This window comes from Corapipo altera, unplaced genomic scaffold (assembly GCF_003945725.1).
Source record: "Corapipo altera isolate COAL_440 unplaced genomic scaffold, ASM394572v1 23b, whole genome shotgun sequence".
Lineage (NCBI taxonomy): Eukaryota > Metazoa > Chordata > Aves > Passeriformes > Pipridae > Corapipo > Corapipo altera.
Genome location: NW_020884885.1, coordinates 6,601,467 through 6,616,946, shown reverse-complemented (window position 1 = coordinate 6,616,946; position 15,480 = coordinate 6,601,467). Strand labels below are relative to the sequence as shown.

Genomic DNA, 15,480 nt, shown 5'->3' with positions numbered 1-15,480 from the left:
AGACACACAGGTAGACAGACACACAGGTAGACAGACACACAGGTAGATAACTTCTTTTTAAACAAGGTCAGTTCTACGGATCATACCTGCAGAATTAATAGCCACTTCCACAGGTGAATGTAGACCCTTGTATAACAGAACATGGAAGATCATTCCTCAAGTCCCATATCTGCTGAAACTAGGAATTTCTGTTACGCTATTGTATTTTAGTCACTGCCTTTACTATTTCCTCAAATAATTCTGAATAAAGACAGGTTCAATAAAACAGTGATCGTTTCTCTTACCGGAGTGAGTGCTCCTTCTGCCTGAGCTTCCATAGGACTTGTAGGGGTGGCCGCAAGAAGCTGTCCAGCAGCTCCAGACAGAAGTTCCAACTTATCTGTAAGCTGTTCAGAAGCAGCAGGATGACACTCCATGTCTAGAACAAACTCCACCCCTGAAGTCTGGTTCTTGCCATTGACGTTGTTTCCTGCCCAACCACCCTGTCTGGATTGCTCTTCTCGAGGGGACTCCTCTAGAACTTGTAGTACCTCTGGCTCTTCATCTGAGGGACTTCCGGTCATTTTGTGCCCTAAAGCCTCATTTGTCTTGAAGTCTTGCAAGTCCCGTTCCTTATCTATTATCACCCATTCCTTAGAATCAACCTCCTGCCTGCAGGAGCTTAAGTTAACAGCTACAAATCCATTGCTCATAACACCATCAGCATGGTCTGGAGAAATAGCTGACCCAGGCTTTGAAGCATCTGGAAGATATTCTTCATCATAGTGCCAAACATGGTCCATGCGAGCAGTCCCAGGAGCAGGAAGGGGTGTTTTCTGAGAAAGAGGAGGAACAGCAGCAGCAGGAGTCTCTGTCGCAGCATTCAAGTCTTTCTGCATCTTCTCCAAACTTGAGAAAAGAAGTTAATATCTGAGTTAGTTAAGAATTAATTAAATATTGTAAGTTACATTTAAGGTTTTTTGGTAGGAGAAAACTAGATTTATATAAAAATTTGTTGTCATATTTTAGAACAATCTACAGTGGTTCCACAATTTGAGACAAGCAAGTCTGATGTCAAGTAAAAAGGGACGGATGGTCTTAGAAATGTACACATATTATAACTTTCACTGTAACATATCATATTGTATTGTAAATATAATTACCAGAAGGGAGAATAGTGAATGGATAAAAACTCAGTGATGAGGCTACCACCAGATGGTCCACTGTACTTAATTTAAGTTACAAAGCAGATACTCAAAGTAGAAGAAACAGATGTTTCCAGCAGCACTTATTAGGTGCTTTCAAGAAGAATGTTATTTATTATTTTGACTGATTCCTTACTTATGCTTTGCATAATTTGCTTCATCAAACAAATTCAGATTCCTAACTCCGCTATGAAGTATTTAGATGGAATCACTGTCATCATCTCAGCTTGCTTCTACTGTCCCCACTCAGCCTCTACCCTTCAGTCTGATTTCACTGTGTCCTTCTCCCGTTATTCTTTCTACATAGAGGCCAACTGATTGAATCTGCTTTTGTACATCTGTCTCTTCTCTACCTTCAAATTCCATTTTAAGATCTCTGTCTTCTATCAAGTTTTTTTATGTTGATGCAACACTTTTGAGCATAACTAAGCCTGCTGCATGCAGGAAAATTTCTAACTTTACTTATTAACTCCACTTTCTGCAAAACTTTCCTTCTCATGTCATTTAACCTAATCTCATGTTACCTTTGTTGAGCACCTGCTGTCATCATTCTTACTTAGGATGAGTTGTACTGACTGTAAAGAGTATGTCACTGAAGAAAAAATTAATAAACACCAGAGTTACACCACTTGGTCTTGAAACACAAAATTCCCAAGTGTGGAAGTTTGACTTTAGCTGTATCCTACCACTGATCTTTTTTCAAAGAGGCTGCCAAGTAGTGAAATCCATTAATTGATCAATATTATGAAAATATTTTGCTGTAGCTTGCATAAACATACTCAGCACCTCCATTTCTTGTCTTCACAGGGCAAAGGAAAGATAATAGCATCCTTACTATACATGCTTGAAAGATGTAAGCATAATAATAAAATAATTTCTTTACCAGGTCTCAAGAAACTTATCAGTGTCTGGCTTTGATTCCAATGTCATACGCTTCTCCAGTTCAAAGCTGTGAATTGAACGTAACTTTCGCACCAGTGGAACATCTCTGTCTAACTGGGTGGTCTCTGAGCGAACACGAATTGGAGAACCGAGACTCGGCGCATTAAGCATTCCGTTCACTGGCCCGTGGCTGTTTTCTTCCTCTGTGGCAGCCTGTGCAGACCGTAAAGTAAAAATGTAAATCACTAGGAGTAGCAAAACAGAGGAAGACAAGGTACTGTATGATGAATATCATTCAAGTTTTTAGTATGTGAAAAGCCAAGCTGTATTTGGAATGGTCCTTAAGTTCACAACGTACTTAATGTAGTTTAGATATGCTCTTCAGCACACACCTACAACAGACAAAATACCAGTAATATACTAGTTCTGGGTAGGTCTGAAAATGGCAGTCTCAAAACCCAAGTAATTACACTTAAATTGACTCTGATATTTCACACCCATCTCTGAAATTTTCTTTAATAATAGTCTGAAACCTGGTACTTGGTAGCATCTTTGATCTGCTTTACAGTCAAGTCCTTTTATTACAGAGAAGTTAGCTTCCAAGCTATCTTTTTGATCCTCTGGAGCATGTAACACTGTTACAAACTAAATCTACTAGGTATTTCTGTGACTTCAAAATAGGTTTTAGTCCAACCACGTTCCACCTTGTATACTAACTGAGCATGATTTAGAGCTGGAAAATCATGATCATCCTTAGTTCCTACAGGTATAGTTAATAGAAATTGCCTTTATTTAAACCCTTCTCCCCCTTCAGTAAAAAAAAACCCAAACAAATTAGTATATTTGAAAATAGGCACCATGCCTTGTTCTTTCCCACAGTGCATTTTTTTCTAGCAAACAAGAAGTGACAGCTTCAAAACTAGACATCTCTCCTAGATAAAGAACATTTCAGTACCAATACTTCACATTAAAAACATTTTTTTAATCAAGAAATAGGGCTATATTTGTTTGAGCATGAAACACTATGATTGTGAGTAAGGGAGACAGCAACCAATTCTCAGAGACCACTTTTGAAAATAAAGTGGCATTCTCTTCCAAAGATTAGCCCATGAACCTCTGGATCAGTACAAAGGTATAATATCTTACAGAGACAAAACTACCAAGTTAATTCAGTGGATACTACCAACCACACTACTAATCTGCCAGTTGAAGAACATTAAACTCTTTTTAGTACATTTAGTATCTAGGTTCTGCACAAGCAAGATGCAGGAAATTTGCTTTGGTTTCATTCAGTGAGCAAGAATCAAGATTGTGTCTGAAGAACATGAACATGAGTAAACTACAAAGCATCTCAAATGATCAGCAAGCTATTTATCAGAGACCTGATGAAGTGACACAAGGCCCAAAAGTGTGTCTGTTTGTTTCAGTATATAAAATGTGTTAGCTCTACCATAAATCTGGCTAATCAGTATCATTGCTGCATTATTAATTATATCTTATGTGCACTACGAAAACAGGAAACTGTTCAAAGATGTTCTTCACACTGCAGATTTGAAAGTACCTTACAGATCCCCAGTTTTATTTTGTTTCTGTTTGCATCCATTTCTTCCCAAACATCTTTTTCCTGAGGACGCTGATGGCCAGGGGATCCAGGTAGTTTCTCTGGTGAGACACCAACTGGAATACCATTCTCTCCATCACTGAGTTGTTCATCAGGAAATACTTCATCTGTATTTTCCCGCAGCAAATCTCCTGGGATAGGAGTGGCATTGGCAATTCTACAAAAGCAGTTTAAAAAAAAAAAAATTAGAAAGGTAAAATTTTTGATACCCTCACATGTTTACAGAAATTATTTTCTATTTAAAAAGCAAACAAACAAAAATTATAAGGAAAAGCATGTTTATGTAGAAAACTAAATCTTGTAAATTATTTAATATAAAACCCCTTACATTCTGGCTTTCACAATTTATGTTTCTTTAATTTAGGCACATAACAACAGATATAAGTCAAAAAACCAATCACTTAAAAGGTGTTTTTTAGAAAGTTTTCGAAGCCACTTGAGAGAAAATTTGTTAGAGATCATGTCTGGGCTCAGCTTCACTCCTGACTCTTCTATACATATTCTTCTATTCAAAAAAATTAATGGCAACTTCCATCATACAGTTTCCTTTACCCAAATATTTGATAGAGGAACAAAACATACTGTGTGAGGAAGAAAAATTACTGAGCGAACTAAATGCAGTTTTAATCACTATTTTTATCAAAGTGCTATTTTGCTCCAATTATTGATAATCAAAACATAAGCATAACACTAACATGACATTATATTTTAATCAAAGTTCTGTAATCCCATTGACTTGAGGCTGAATAGGGCTAAGGTGTAGCTCAACATCTGAAACTGAAGCAATGTCAGTCCTAAAAAGTGAAGGCTCACAAGGTCAATTAAGTCATTCTTTTAGAGTCGCCAAAACTGTTAATTGCAGCCAAGACTAACAATAACTAGTGTGATGCTTAGTGTGATAGTGGGACTGATCCATGTGCAAAATCCCTGTCAGCATCAGTGCGTTCAGCCGTACACACCACACACCTGTGTAATGCTAACAGTTAGATAGTATAGCCAGTTGGTATCTTGATGGATATTTACTTTAACAATTTTTTTAAATTACTTTGAAATAGTGAGAATTTAATACATGAAATTCTGGTGTTTTTCAGCCTCACTACACTGTCAAAACTCCCACCTTTGTGATTTTTAGCTAAAAGTTGATCTATTCAAGGCCTAGAATAGGCCTAGTCTTCCTCCTCACCCATGAACACCTCTTATATTCTTCAATCCCCTGAGTACAGGTATTATTAAACATCACATCTTATCCAACTTACTTTATTGCAGAATGTCTCAAATACAACATTAAATATTATTTTAAACACAATCAAAATCTATTTCCAAATTTCTTACAAAGATCCATTAATTTTTCAAAGTTATAAGGAATTGGTAGCTAGAATTTTATTCCAGAAAACAATGGGTTTATTTCCAGGCAGTTAAATTTCCAGGCAGTTAAACTCAGGACACATTATTTAGTTTCACAAAATATGATTTAGCAAAGGATGAATGAGCAAATTTATATGCAATTTCCTGGAGTATAATTTTTTTATTGCTATAATTTTAGGATGCAGTGCTGATCTTTAAGTATAATATAAACTGGAACCCTAAAAAGGGAAATACTTCAAATGCTCCCAAACCTTCACTCCTCTATGTATTCAACATTCTGTAGAAAAAAACTCCTGAATTATGGAGACAATTTCCTTTTGGTAGGAAGCCCCTCTGTGGTTAAGTGACCACGATGTGCATACATACCCAATTGCAGCCGGTGTAAGACGAGTGTGTAACTGAGGTGTGGTTGAAGTTGTTGTCGTTGTCAGAGAGCCATCCGTTCCACTCTTCTCCCAGTCAAATGGGTCACTTTCAATAACTCCAAATGTCTTCATGCTGTTGTCAAACACAGACATGAGAAGCTGAAAATGAAAAAAAAAAGTTAATAAGCTTCATTTTTGTCCAAGAGAACAAGTAATTAAGAAATATCCTCCTGTAATACTGACAACGATTTAAAAAAAACAAACTAGTTCTTAATGTTAACCACTTCTCATTTTTCAAGATTTCAAACTCACGATACACAAAATTCTATTTTTTATTTAAAAAAAGAAGAAAAAAAAATCCACCCACATCTGTCTTTTTATCAGGCATGAGGCAATGATACACCATAGACTTCCACAAAAAGAGAAATACCACACATACAGAAGCATGAGACTACATTGCTGCAGAATAGCATACAATGGCTCTCCAGCAGAGGAAGAGAAAAGAATATATTTGGTAGCATTGAGAAACCAAGGAAATGAATGAGATGTAGGGAAGGATTTGCTAATTCATACATTTCTGTCATTAAGAACCATGGATCATTTACTTCATCTAATACTGACATTCATCCCACAAAATTGTCTAAGTTTTTCCATCCTCATTTTACACTATGAGAAAGCATTTAGAAAAATTTGTGACCATGACAGGAAAGGAAACTGCATCTACTTTCCTCTCTTCATGAAAAAAACTGTCTCATTCTAGTCACTGATGGGAAGGCTGTGTCCATATCATTCTTTTACGCTAACATTTCTAAATTTATTTTTTTCCCTAAAAGCTAATACTCTAGCTTTCACCCTTTTTTCCAACCTAGGATGCTGAAAATTTTTCTACAGTATCCTTGGGCATACTCTTTAGTAACTTACTCTCTAGAATCTTCCGTGTGCCAGTCATCCCAGTCCGTTCTGTAACCCTACTGAATTCCAGAAAGCCACAGTTCACACTGTCCCTTAGGTACCCTGTTTTATTCTCCTCTTCTTGTAAAACTTACCCAGTATCTCTGAAGTAATTTTTAAAGTTATTCTCCTTTAAATGTTTTAATGAAATTTTGCTATAATTCAAACTCAAATGCTTAACATCAGGAGGCTGAAGCAATGTGTGCACTAATACCTGAATAAAATAAATATCTGACACTGCCAAACCACATATGGATTCTGGGCCTATGTCATCAACATTTTAGATGGTAAACTCTTCAAAGCAGGGATGTCAACCAGGGACATACATACGTTCTTGTTCAGTGCCTACCCATAAATACAAACAAAGAATGATACATATAGAAGGTAGGAACAGCATCTCTGCAAACACAAGTTAAGACACACCAGAGTTTAAAAGAACATTCTCAGTGCTCTATATAAAACCCTTCTCTGGTCTAAAGCACATGAGCAAGACTGTGTTGTAAGGCTCAGGATGCAGCTATGCAACTGCAAATGTTCCATGACAACCATAGGACTGTAAATTACTGGGCTGTCTTAATCATGGAAAAACTCTGTCCTGGTATCGTGTTAATCCCTGAGTGCATGTACTATGATAGATATAAATAGAACACAGAAAAAGGTTTAGCAAAAATATGCCTGTGTATATGCTTTATCATCCTGGACACATAATGTAAATAAAATATATTTACCAGTCTATAATCAAGGTTTGTCCATACAACATCAAAATTTCTGCAATCAATAATTTTTATCATAGGAAAAAAAAATCTGATGTATCTTTATAACTAGGCACACAAAACATCAAAATCTTTTTCCTTGATTGTAAACTACAGGACAATTTCCATGGAAATTTGTAATAGAAAAGATAAAAAACCCAAGGTATTTATTTTTCAGGATTGCTGAACATTTTCTGTATTTCTAATAAGGAGGGTTTTTTTACATTCAAGTTAGTTCTACTCTCTTATACGGATCTGAATCATGGGTCATCTACTGCCACCACCTGCGTCTCCTAGAACGCTTCCATCAACGCTGTCTCCGTACAATCCTAAACATCCACTGGTCAGATTATGGGACCAATGCATCTGTTCTAGAACAAGCAGCAGTCACATGTATTGAGGCCATGTTGCTGAGAACACAGCTGTGTTGGGCAGGGCACGTCTCAAGGATGAAGGACCACCGCCTCCCTAAGATCTTGCTTTATGGTGAACTTGCCACTGGCTGCCACAAGAGAGGAGCCCCAAAGAGAAGATACAAGGACTCCCTGAAACAACATCTCAGCCTTGGCCATATTGATCATCATAACTGGTCTACTCTGGCCTCCAATTAGGAGGTCTGGAGACACACCATCTATAACGCTGCTGATGCTTTTGAAAACACACGCAGGATCACCCTTGAGGAGAAAAGACAAAGCAGAAAGAATCGTGCCTTGCAGAATATACCACCTAAGGGGTCTTTCTGCTGTGCCTTCTGCAACCGAACGTGCCTGTCTCGTATTGGCCTTTTTAGCCACCAGCGCGCTTGCGACAAACGTGGGTAGAGCCCTCCCAAAATCTTCATTCGTGAAGCCCAACCATGATGATAGTGCACAAAAATTGGTCTGTTTTCCAAATGTGCAGAAAAACATACCAGTACATTTAAAGAAGTCCACTTGCTAACAGGAAATTAGTTATTCCTTGAGATTTGAAATTATTTCAATTCTAATATATCTTGATTTCTTTGTTAAACTTACCATCCAAAGCACTGGAATTATTCTTATCAAAGTTACAATTCCAGACTTATTAAGAATAATTTATTTATTCAGTTGAACCAATTCAACTTGAACACCAACAGAAAATCATTCCTTCTGGTGTTGCTGAGTTAGTGAGTTGAACAAATGCACAGAGGCAGACAAGTAGTACAAGTGGGAAGCTAACAGGAATGTGTGTTTCTGGGAGCCTGAGGGAAGGAACACAGGGACAACTTGTTGTGGTGTGCTATTAGATCAGTTCAACTTCTCCCACAATTTGTGAGACTGAAAAGCCTCTCAAGTCTCTCCCTCCCTGCTTTTCCCAAGCATTCCTCTGCTGCTTTCCACAAACCGGTATAGAAAAAAGTTCTATCTTTATTTATTGTTTAATCATGGGTCAGCACTAAGACATACATTCTTCAGCATATCCTGTTGGCACATATCAACTTATCGCTGAGTAGAGGCTGCTCATTTCAGCAGGTAATATTCTCAGACAAAGAAAAATTACTAGTTTTCTGGTGATCTCTGTAGGCAGTACTTTGGTATTAAAAACCCACCATGAGTGCATGTTATGCTCTAACTGTAGGTGCTGAGTTCCAGACTTTGGAAAACTGCCAGAATGACTATCACTGAGAGAACAATCTACTCCATTTAACTTACAGAGCACCCACTAGATACTAGAGTATCCTAACAGAATACTGACTGAAAAGCATCTTGTCAATTGTTTTAGAAGCTTAATGGTCTTACATTTCCGAAATGAAAAAAAAAGACATATCTGAACCACAAAGTTTCTGTGGCAGTAGATGGTCATTAAAGTAACTTTGTGGTGGCACAAACCATAACAACTACCAAGATTACACAATGAAATCAAAGAAAATTGAAGATGAAACAGCATAAAATTCTCATATTTATAAAACAGAGAGACAAAACAGTACAAGTGTTTACCTGGTAATCAGGCTTTGTAAAGTAATCTAAATTAGAAATGTGATCCAGAAAGACGTTAAATTCTTGAGGAAGATGTTTCAACATAAGTCTGTGTTCGTACCTTTCTTTAATGGAGCCCACTTGCTCCTAGGAGTAAGTAACACAACAAACATTACCACATCTTCATTCTCTGCTACAACATATTTACATTCTATGTTACAGCCATTCAACACACTACTAGCCAGAAAGACAGGTCAGTACATTACAATGAATGGTACTGAGAAAGGCCATTCTACATCAGATAGAAAGATAAGAGATTCTGTCATTGCTCCCAGTACACTTGCAAAATAATGTACAAACTTCGAATTCAATATGAAAAGTCATTTAATTTTCTGCTGTGTTTGTGTTGTGTTTGAATGCTTTCTGATATCAAGGATTGTCATTAAACACTCCAGCTTTTCCAGAATGTATGTTTTAAAGATTTAAATATCCTGTTGCATCATCTGAAGTTCAGTCATTTTTTGGTGTTTATCCAGTCACGTAACATGAGTAAATCAACCAAAAAAGAGCTGCCACCTATATATCACATTGTCATCTACACAAACCACGTCAGAGAGTAACCAGGTTTCAGTATAATTTCAGAAGAAGTTGCAAGAAGTAATAACAGGCTAATTAGATGATGTTTCTTTGTATACCTCACCTAGGATATATGACTTAAACACTACCGAATATTGCCCAATTCACTTTTGTTCACCAGCAAAAAAGAAAAGCCCATTTCACAAGTAATCAAAAGAGATAGGTGTAATAGGTGAAATAGGTGTGATAGGTGAAATAAAGTACTCAAGTGAAAACAGGAATAATGAAATAAGAGGCAAATATACACTTACTTTTGCTATTTAAAACATTTTCAATCTACAGGTAAACCTACTTCCTGCCTAGGACAGTTCATAAAATTTGAGTGCTTTTTACACCATGACACCAGGGACAAGAACTAGCACTAGAAAACACTGGAAAACCTCATGTTAAAATTAATGAACCAGTAATTCTTAGCGGAATCTTTATCACAGCATTTCCCCGGAATCCAGAAGTATATTTCCCTCATGCTCTTTGGTTTCAACTCCCAGGTTTACCTTATCTTTTATTTTTCTCCAAGGCAGTTGCCCAACCACAAATTCCACCAACATGTAGAATAGAGACCAAAGGTCATCATGCCGACCCATTTCCTGTGAAAAAGAAATATTATTCTGCTGTATATTACAAATACCTAAGACAGGAGGGAAGACAAATTCTTTGCTGCTCAAGAGTTGAATTATTATAAAATTTAATATAATCTACACTGCAAAACAAGTTTCATTAAGTCCAGCAACTATTTTAAGGAGAAAGGTACAAGTAAATTTCCACAGAGAAACAACAAAAGTTGAAATGTGTTAAAATGACACTACAAATATCTACACTGGGAGAGCTGTTTATTCAGATTTCTTTACTGTATGATGTTAAGACAAAGTACTGGACATTATGTACTTCATAAAACACAGTAACTTCACCTTTTTAGTTTATTAACTTACAATACAGCTGAACACCAAAGGTAACTATTAAAACCATTATTATTTCTACACCAAGAACTTTTCTATCCTCGACTACTGTAAAGTATATCATCCTTTCACAAAATTTGTAATTTCTATTAATTTCTACATCATAAGTGCATATATAAGAATACAAAAAAGGGAAATGAATAGTAAGTGCATTACTGACTTATTTCAGCTATGTGAGATATGTATGATACAGGTTGAGATACTCACTCTGTTTCTATGAGCGTTGATTGATGCATATCGTACCGTTCCACGAAAACCAGCGACAGCTCGTGGCTGTCAAAGAATAAAAAAGAAAAGATTCTCATTGTCAGAAATAAACACTCTGACAACTTAACTTGGCATCCACAAAGTGAGTATGGAGCCACAACATATCTCATTTGAGACTTATATTTCAGTTTACCATATTTCTACAAGTTCTCAGTGGAAATACAAGTGACATTTGTCACAGTTTTTTAAAGTATGTGATAGTTTATAAACTATGATCTATTGACATCAGTATTTGTTGTCCACAGGCATCATGTCCTGTTTACCTCATTCCTCATCACAGTCATATGGCAGAAATATTCTTCTTTTTTCTCCAATGCTGAAACTATTTCTTAGTTCTAACAACAAGAAGTTTGAGGGTTTAAATTCTGACAGGATCTAAACCGTAACTTCTTCCTCTTAGCTAAAATACACCAATATTATGTGGTATGAACATACAACCAGCCATTTATTGAAATGTGTTAGCAATATTTTCACAAATTATTTTCTTAACTAGCAAACCAACCAATTTTTTGAGAAATTCCAAGAGCAGAGTAAGCCACAGGTAAGTCTCAAAGCTATGGCTGAGCAATAAATAGCAAAGGCTGCACTGCAGGTATCAATTTAAAATGTTTCTTTCTTTTCTAGTTTCTCAAAACAAGCATTTCCTCCCTTACAGTCTAGATATCATACAATCATAAGCCAATTGGTGTTTTATAATCACAGAATACATTTTCCCATGCTTCTTTTCTTCAAATAAAACATTACAGAAAGAATTATATAATTGAAAACAGTCATCATTAGTAGACATTTACAATTTAAAAAGAAAAAAAAAAATCAAACCGTGGTGTTATTACTTTGCGTAAGGCAGATATCCAATCCATGCTACCTCCCTAATTAATCATTCTATGTAGACAGAACTGCCAGGACTGGTAAACTTGCTTTCTTTTATGCAGTCTTATCTTCCCAATCAATACTTCTTTTTGTTTCTTCTAACAATGAACATAGGAAGCTTCAATTATCTATCTCACCTCCGACTTGTATTTAAAGAGGTATTGGTAATCTGTCTGCTTGCCTAAGACTCACGATAATTCTTCAGATTTTAAAAAACTTTGGCCAATACATTGAAAAGTCTGGTTTTATACACACACAAACATAACCACAATACACAAATTAAGATAAAACACTTCCATCTCTCCCTACCTATACATAGGTATAATTCTTTCTTATCCACCAACAGACACTATACAGAAATACCATTTAAATAAATCAGGAGTTGTTATGGCTGTCAATAACTCTGCCAATTGAATCCAGCAGGATTATGCAGCAAAGTCTTTAATAAAGGATTCAACAGTCCATATAATCAACATCTGCTAGAGTAGTATGATGAGAGCTGAATCAGCATTAGTTAAGAGAATACCTTCTAGGATGTTCTTAACATGAAGAGGTTCTCAGATGATATTCCATAAATCTTAGCATTTGCATGTTATTGTAAAGTTTAAACGGTGCTTGGAACACATGTCATGTTCAGGCAGGACAGACTCAATTGTCTGTCTGTCTTGTTACTGTCTTTAATCTTATATCATCTTATATCATATATTGAACATTATCCTGCATTGAAACAATACTGTAGTTGGAGAAATAAATTTTTCAAAAAAAAAAGCACTTAAATCTCCTTCTTAGTAGTTGTGCAGGTTGGCAAACCATGCAAGTAAGAATAATATAGTATCACTGCCAAGACAATCAAAATGCACATAAATTTACAAAAAGATGCAGTTTAATGAATAGCACTTCTCCAAGAGGGCACTGAGAGCTTAACTTTAAAACAGTTGAAAATACAAATTCCATAGATTTCAAGAGCATATAGTTTCAGAAGATGAAATCAAATGCTTACTATCTTCAGTCTCTGGTATGAATGTTAAAAAGGAATTACTATATTCAGTTTTACTAAGTTAAATATTTCCATTCTTCTGAAAATAATGAAAAATATGAAAATTAGGATGAAATGAGGCTTTTATTCTAGCATAACAACTTCAATTCCTACTTGATAACTAGGACAAAAATGCTTCAGTTGCTGGACAGAGCAATAAAAAAGGACTAAGAAATGTCATATGAAAACTAAATTATCCCATTCAGTTTACAAAACCTAACAATCTGACTTATTTCAGTTCTGTTCTGGGGGAGAAAAGTCCATATGAGGAATTTCATTATGTACCTATTCAAATGCCTTTGAATGTTAAAGTCACTGCCATCTCTACTAGTCCTAAGATGATTTCAATTATCTGAGAATCACCTGGATGGGAAAGGGTAAAAAAAAAAAAGAAGAAAAAAAAAGCATGAGTAGTGCTTTTATCTATGAGCTTATCATGAAGCGAATTCTGAATTATTTACTCGAGGATATCTAAATCATTTTACTCCCTCTTGCCTTAAAGTATAGTTTCTATAATCTGACTTAAAAGTATATGTAACTCTGTTATATTTTAAGACACAGTGAAATTAGTAATGCATCTGGTCACCATTTAATAGTGGTATTACAATGCCACACGACAAGAATAAAATAACTCTATCATGTCACTATCAAAGTGAATGATGGTTCTGTAGGTTAAATCAGGTTTGACTAATTCAGAATAGAACATACAGACTTCTGAGCATTTGCTGTTTCAGAACTCTTCGTACATCTTACAGCATCTCATGAAGCAAAAGAGAAATACTACAGGCGATAACAGCAACTTCATGGATGATTCACTGCATTTTTTTCAAATAAAAATTCTCCTCTGCTATTACTGATCATCTGATTTTGTTTCAGGACATCTCCAAAACATACTTTGCAAATCTTCAACCAAATTGTACCTTGCTTGGGTCAGTTTACATTTAAAAAAGTTTTTCTAATATAATTAACTCAGGCAGTGATCTGAAAGTCAGGATTGTCTTGGTTTTGATTACTGTCACTAAACTCTTCAAATTTTGGTTAAAATAAATTATTTTGAAGATACATGCACATGAAGCAAATTCAATGACCATAGTGAATTTTTCTACTCATAAAGGTACTTCTAAATGTAACATCAGATTTCTTTGCAGGTGGCCCTGCCCTGGAAACACTTGACAATGTCTCCCGCATCTAGATAAACTAGATGCAGGAAAATAGGAGTTCCTAGAAAAGTGAACCATTTCCTCTAAGCATACAGGTTTGCAGATTCCTGGGAGACACTATGCTTACAAACCTGTCTGCAAATGTGGTCTTCTTTGGAGAGGCGTGGTGGAAGCAAATCACTCTCCTTAGTTCAGTGTCTCCGGGTTTATTGCTCTGGGCAACATTGGAAACGTTACACAGAGCAAAAACTTAACTTACTGCATTCATGCAAAATAGATAACAAACATGAAAAAATAAAGCAATACTGATTCTTTACATTATATCTCACACACACCATGGTTCTCCCTATCAATCAGGCAATGACTGAGTATTCTTAAGTGCCTCTAGGTTTTGCACTGAGAAGCCAGCAGTGTTGCCTCTAAAGCCGAGTTCAAAAGCACGTGGGGGTGAGTAGAGAAGTAGCCACCTATGTTACCCCTATTTTCCTTTGTTAAAGGCAGAAGAATCCTCCTTTTTTATCTTTTTTCTTTAAAAAGTCAATTTCCTAGTTCTTATGCCCACTAGGAATATATTTCCATGATTGGAACTACGCACAGTTCCAATTTTTTCAAACATTTTTCATACCAAATAGCTTCAACAACTCACATTCCAATCCCACCTTTCCGGGGGATATAGGTTTGCAATCTACTGTAATGCCCAGCATGCTTTAGCACCAGTTAAAAATAGATGAAAAATTCAGGGATCTTCTGGGTAACAAAAGATGAAGCAGTTGAAATATGATTGCCATAAAAATGTATTATACATCTTAATTAGTTTTCACTGCATATACAGTTCTTCAAACCCACACAGTCAGTTCTATCTTAAAATCCATACCAGACACTAATAATTTAGTACTCGCACTTATAACTCTTTATCAACCCATTTCCTATAGCTATTGGTATAACACGTTACTTAGACTCAGATCTACCTAAACAAATGTGATTTCCAAAAACTGATTGCAGCTGTGTGATCCTATGCTACCAGAAGCTGGGTAACAAGCTGAGTTAACATCTAAACAGTACAATTAAATTTTGCTATTGTGAGTTCTAACAGACATGTGGTGACAAATGAAAACTAACTCCTACTACATGTGCTATAAAGAGCATCACCATTTCTAAGACAGCAGTACTTGATACATAAACCAAGCTCCTGAGCTACTCAGTTTTCAATCTGGAGTATTTACTCAGCCAATGTGATGCACTAAGCTGAAAATGACGATCGTTCCAAAGCTGATTCATGAGCAAACAAAAAATCTGGTGGGCTGGAGATGGTAACAACCTACTAAATGTCTGTCTCGAACTTGCTGCAGTGAAGAAACACACAGGATAAATCTGCCATGTCTATTTTTGCTTTGCCCTATACAGTCTGTCTTTCTTCTTCCTCTTATACCATGAGCTGAAGCAGAGATTACTGTAGGAGGAAGACTCTGCATAAACCAGCTTTGCTCTGGCACAGAATTTC

At 36.1% G+C, this 15,480-nt stretch overlaps 1 protein-coding gene across 8 annotated transcripts in view; it reads right to left on the bottom strand.

The window, feature by feature from the left end:
• TTBK2 (tau tubulin kinase 2) overlaps positions 1–15,480 on the bottom strand; it is an 86,214-nt gene that overhangs the window by 25,780 nt on the left and 44,954 nt on the right. For 6 of the 8 annotated variants that reach the window (XR_003527457.1, XM_027641806.1, XM_027641812.1 and 3 more), the window contains 7 exons: positions 10,854–10,919; positions 10,185–10,277; positions 9,076–9,201; positions 5,419–5,576; positions 3,628–3,844; positions 2,068–2,279; positions 285–888 (listed from right to left, as the gene is read on the bottom strand). Coding sequence is in view for 7 of the 8 variants with exons in the window: in XM_027641806.1 (XP_027497607.1) it covers positions 285–888; positions 2,068–2,279; positions 3,628–3,844; positions 5,419–5,576; positions 9,076–9,201; positions 10,185–10,277; positions 10,854–10,919 (1,476 nt within the window). In the remaining variant the exon portion in view is untranslated. Of the gene's footprint in view, positions 1–284; positions 889–2,067; positions 2,280–3,627; positions 3,845–5,418; positions 5,577–9,075; positions 9,202–10,184; positions 10,278–10,853; positions 10,920–11,920; positions 12,027–15,480 lie in introns of those variants that run through there. The other 2 variants (XM_027641813.1, XM_027641811.1) reach the window with 2 other exon arrangements.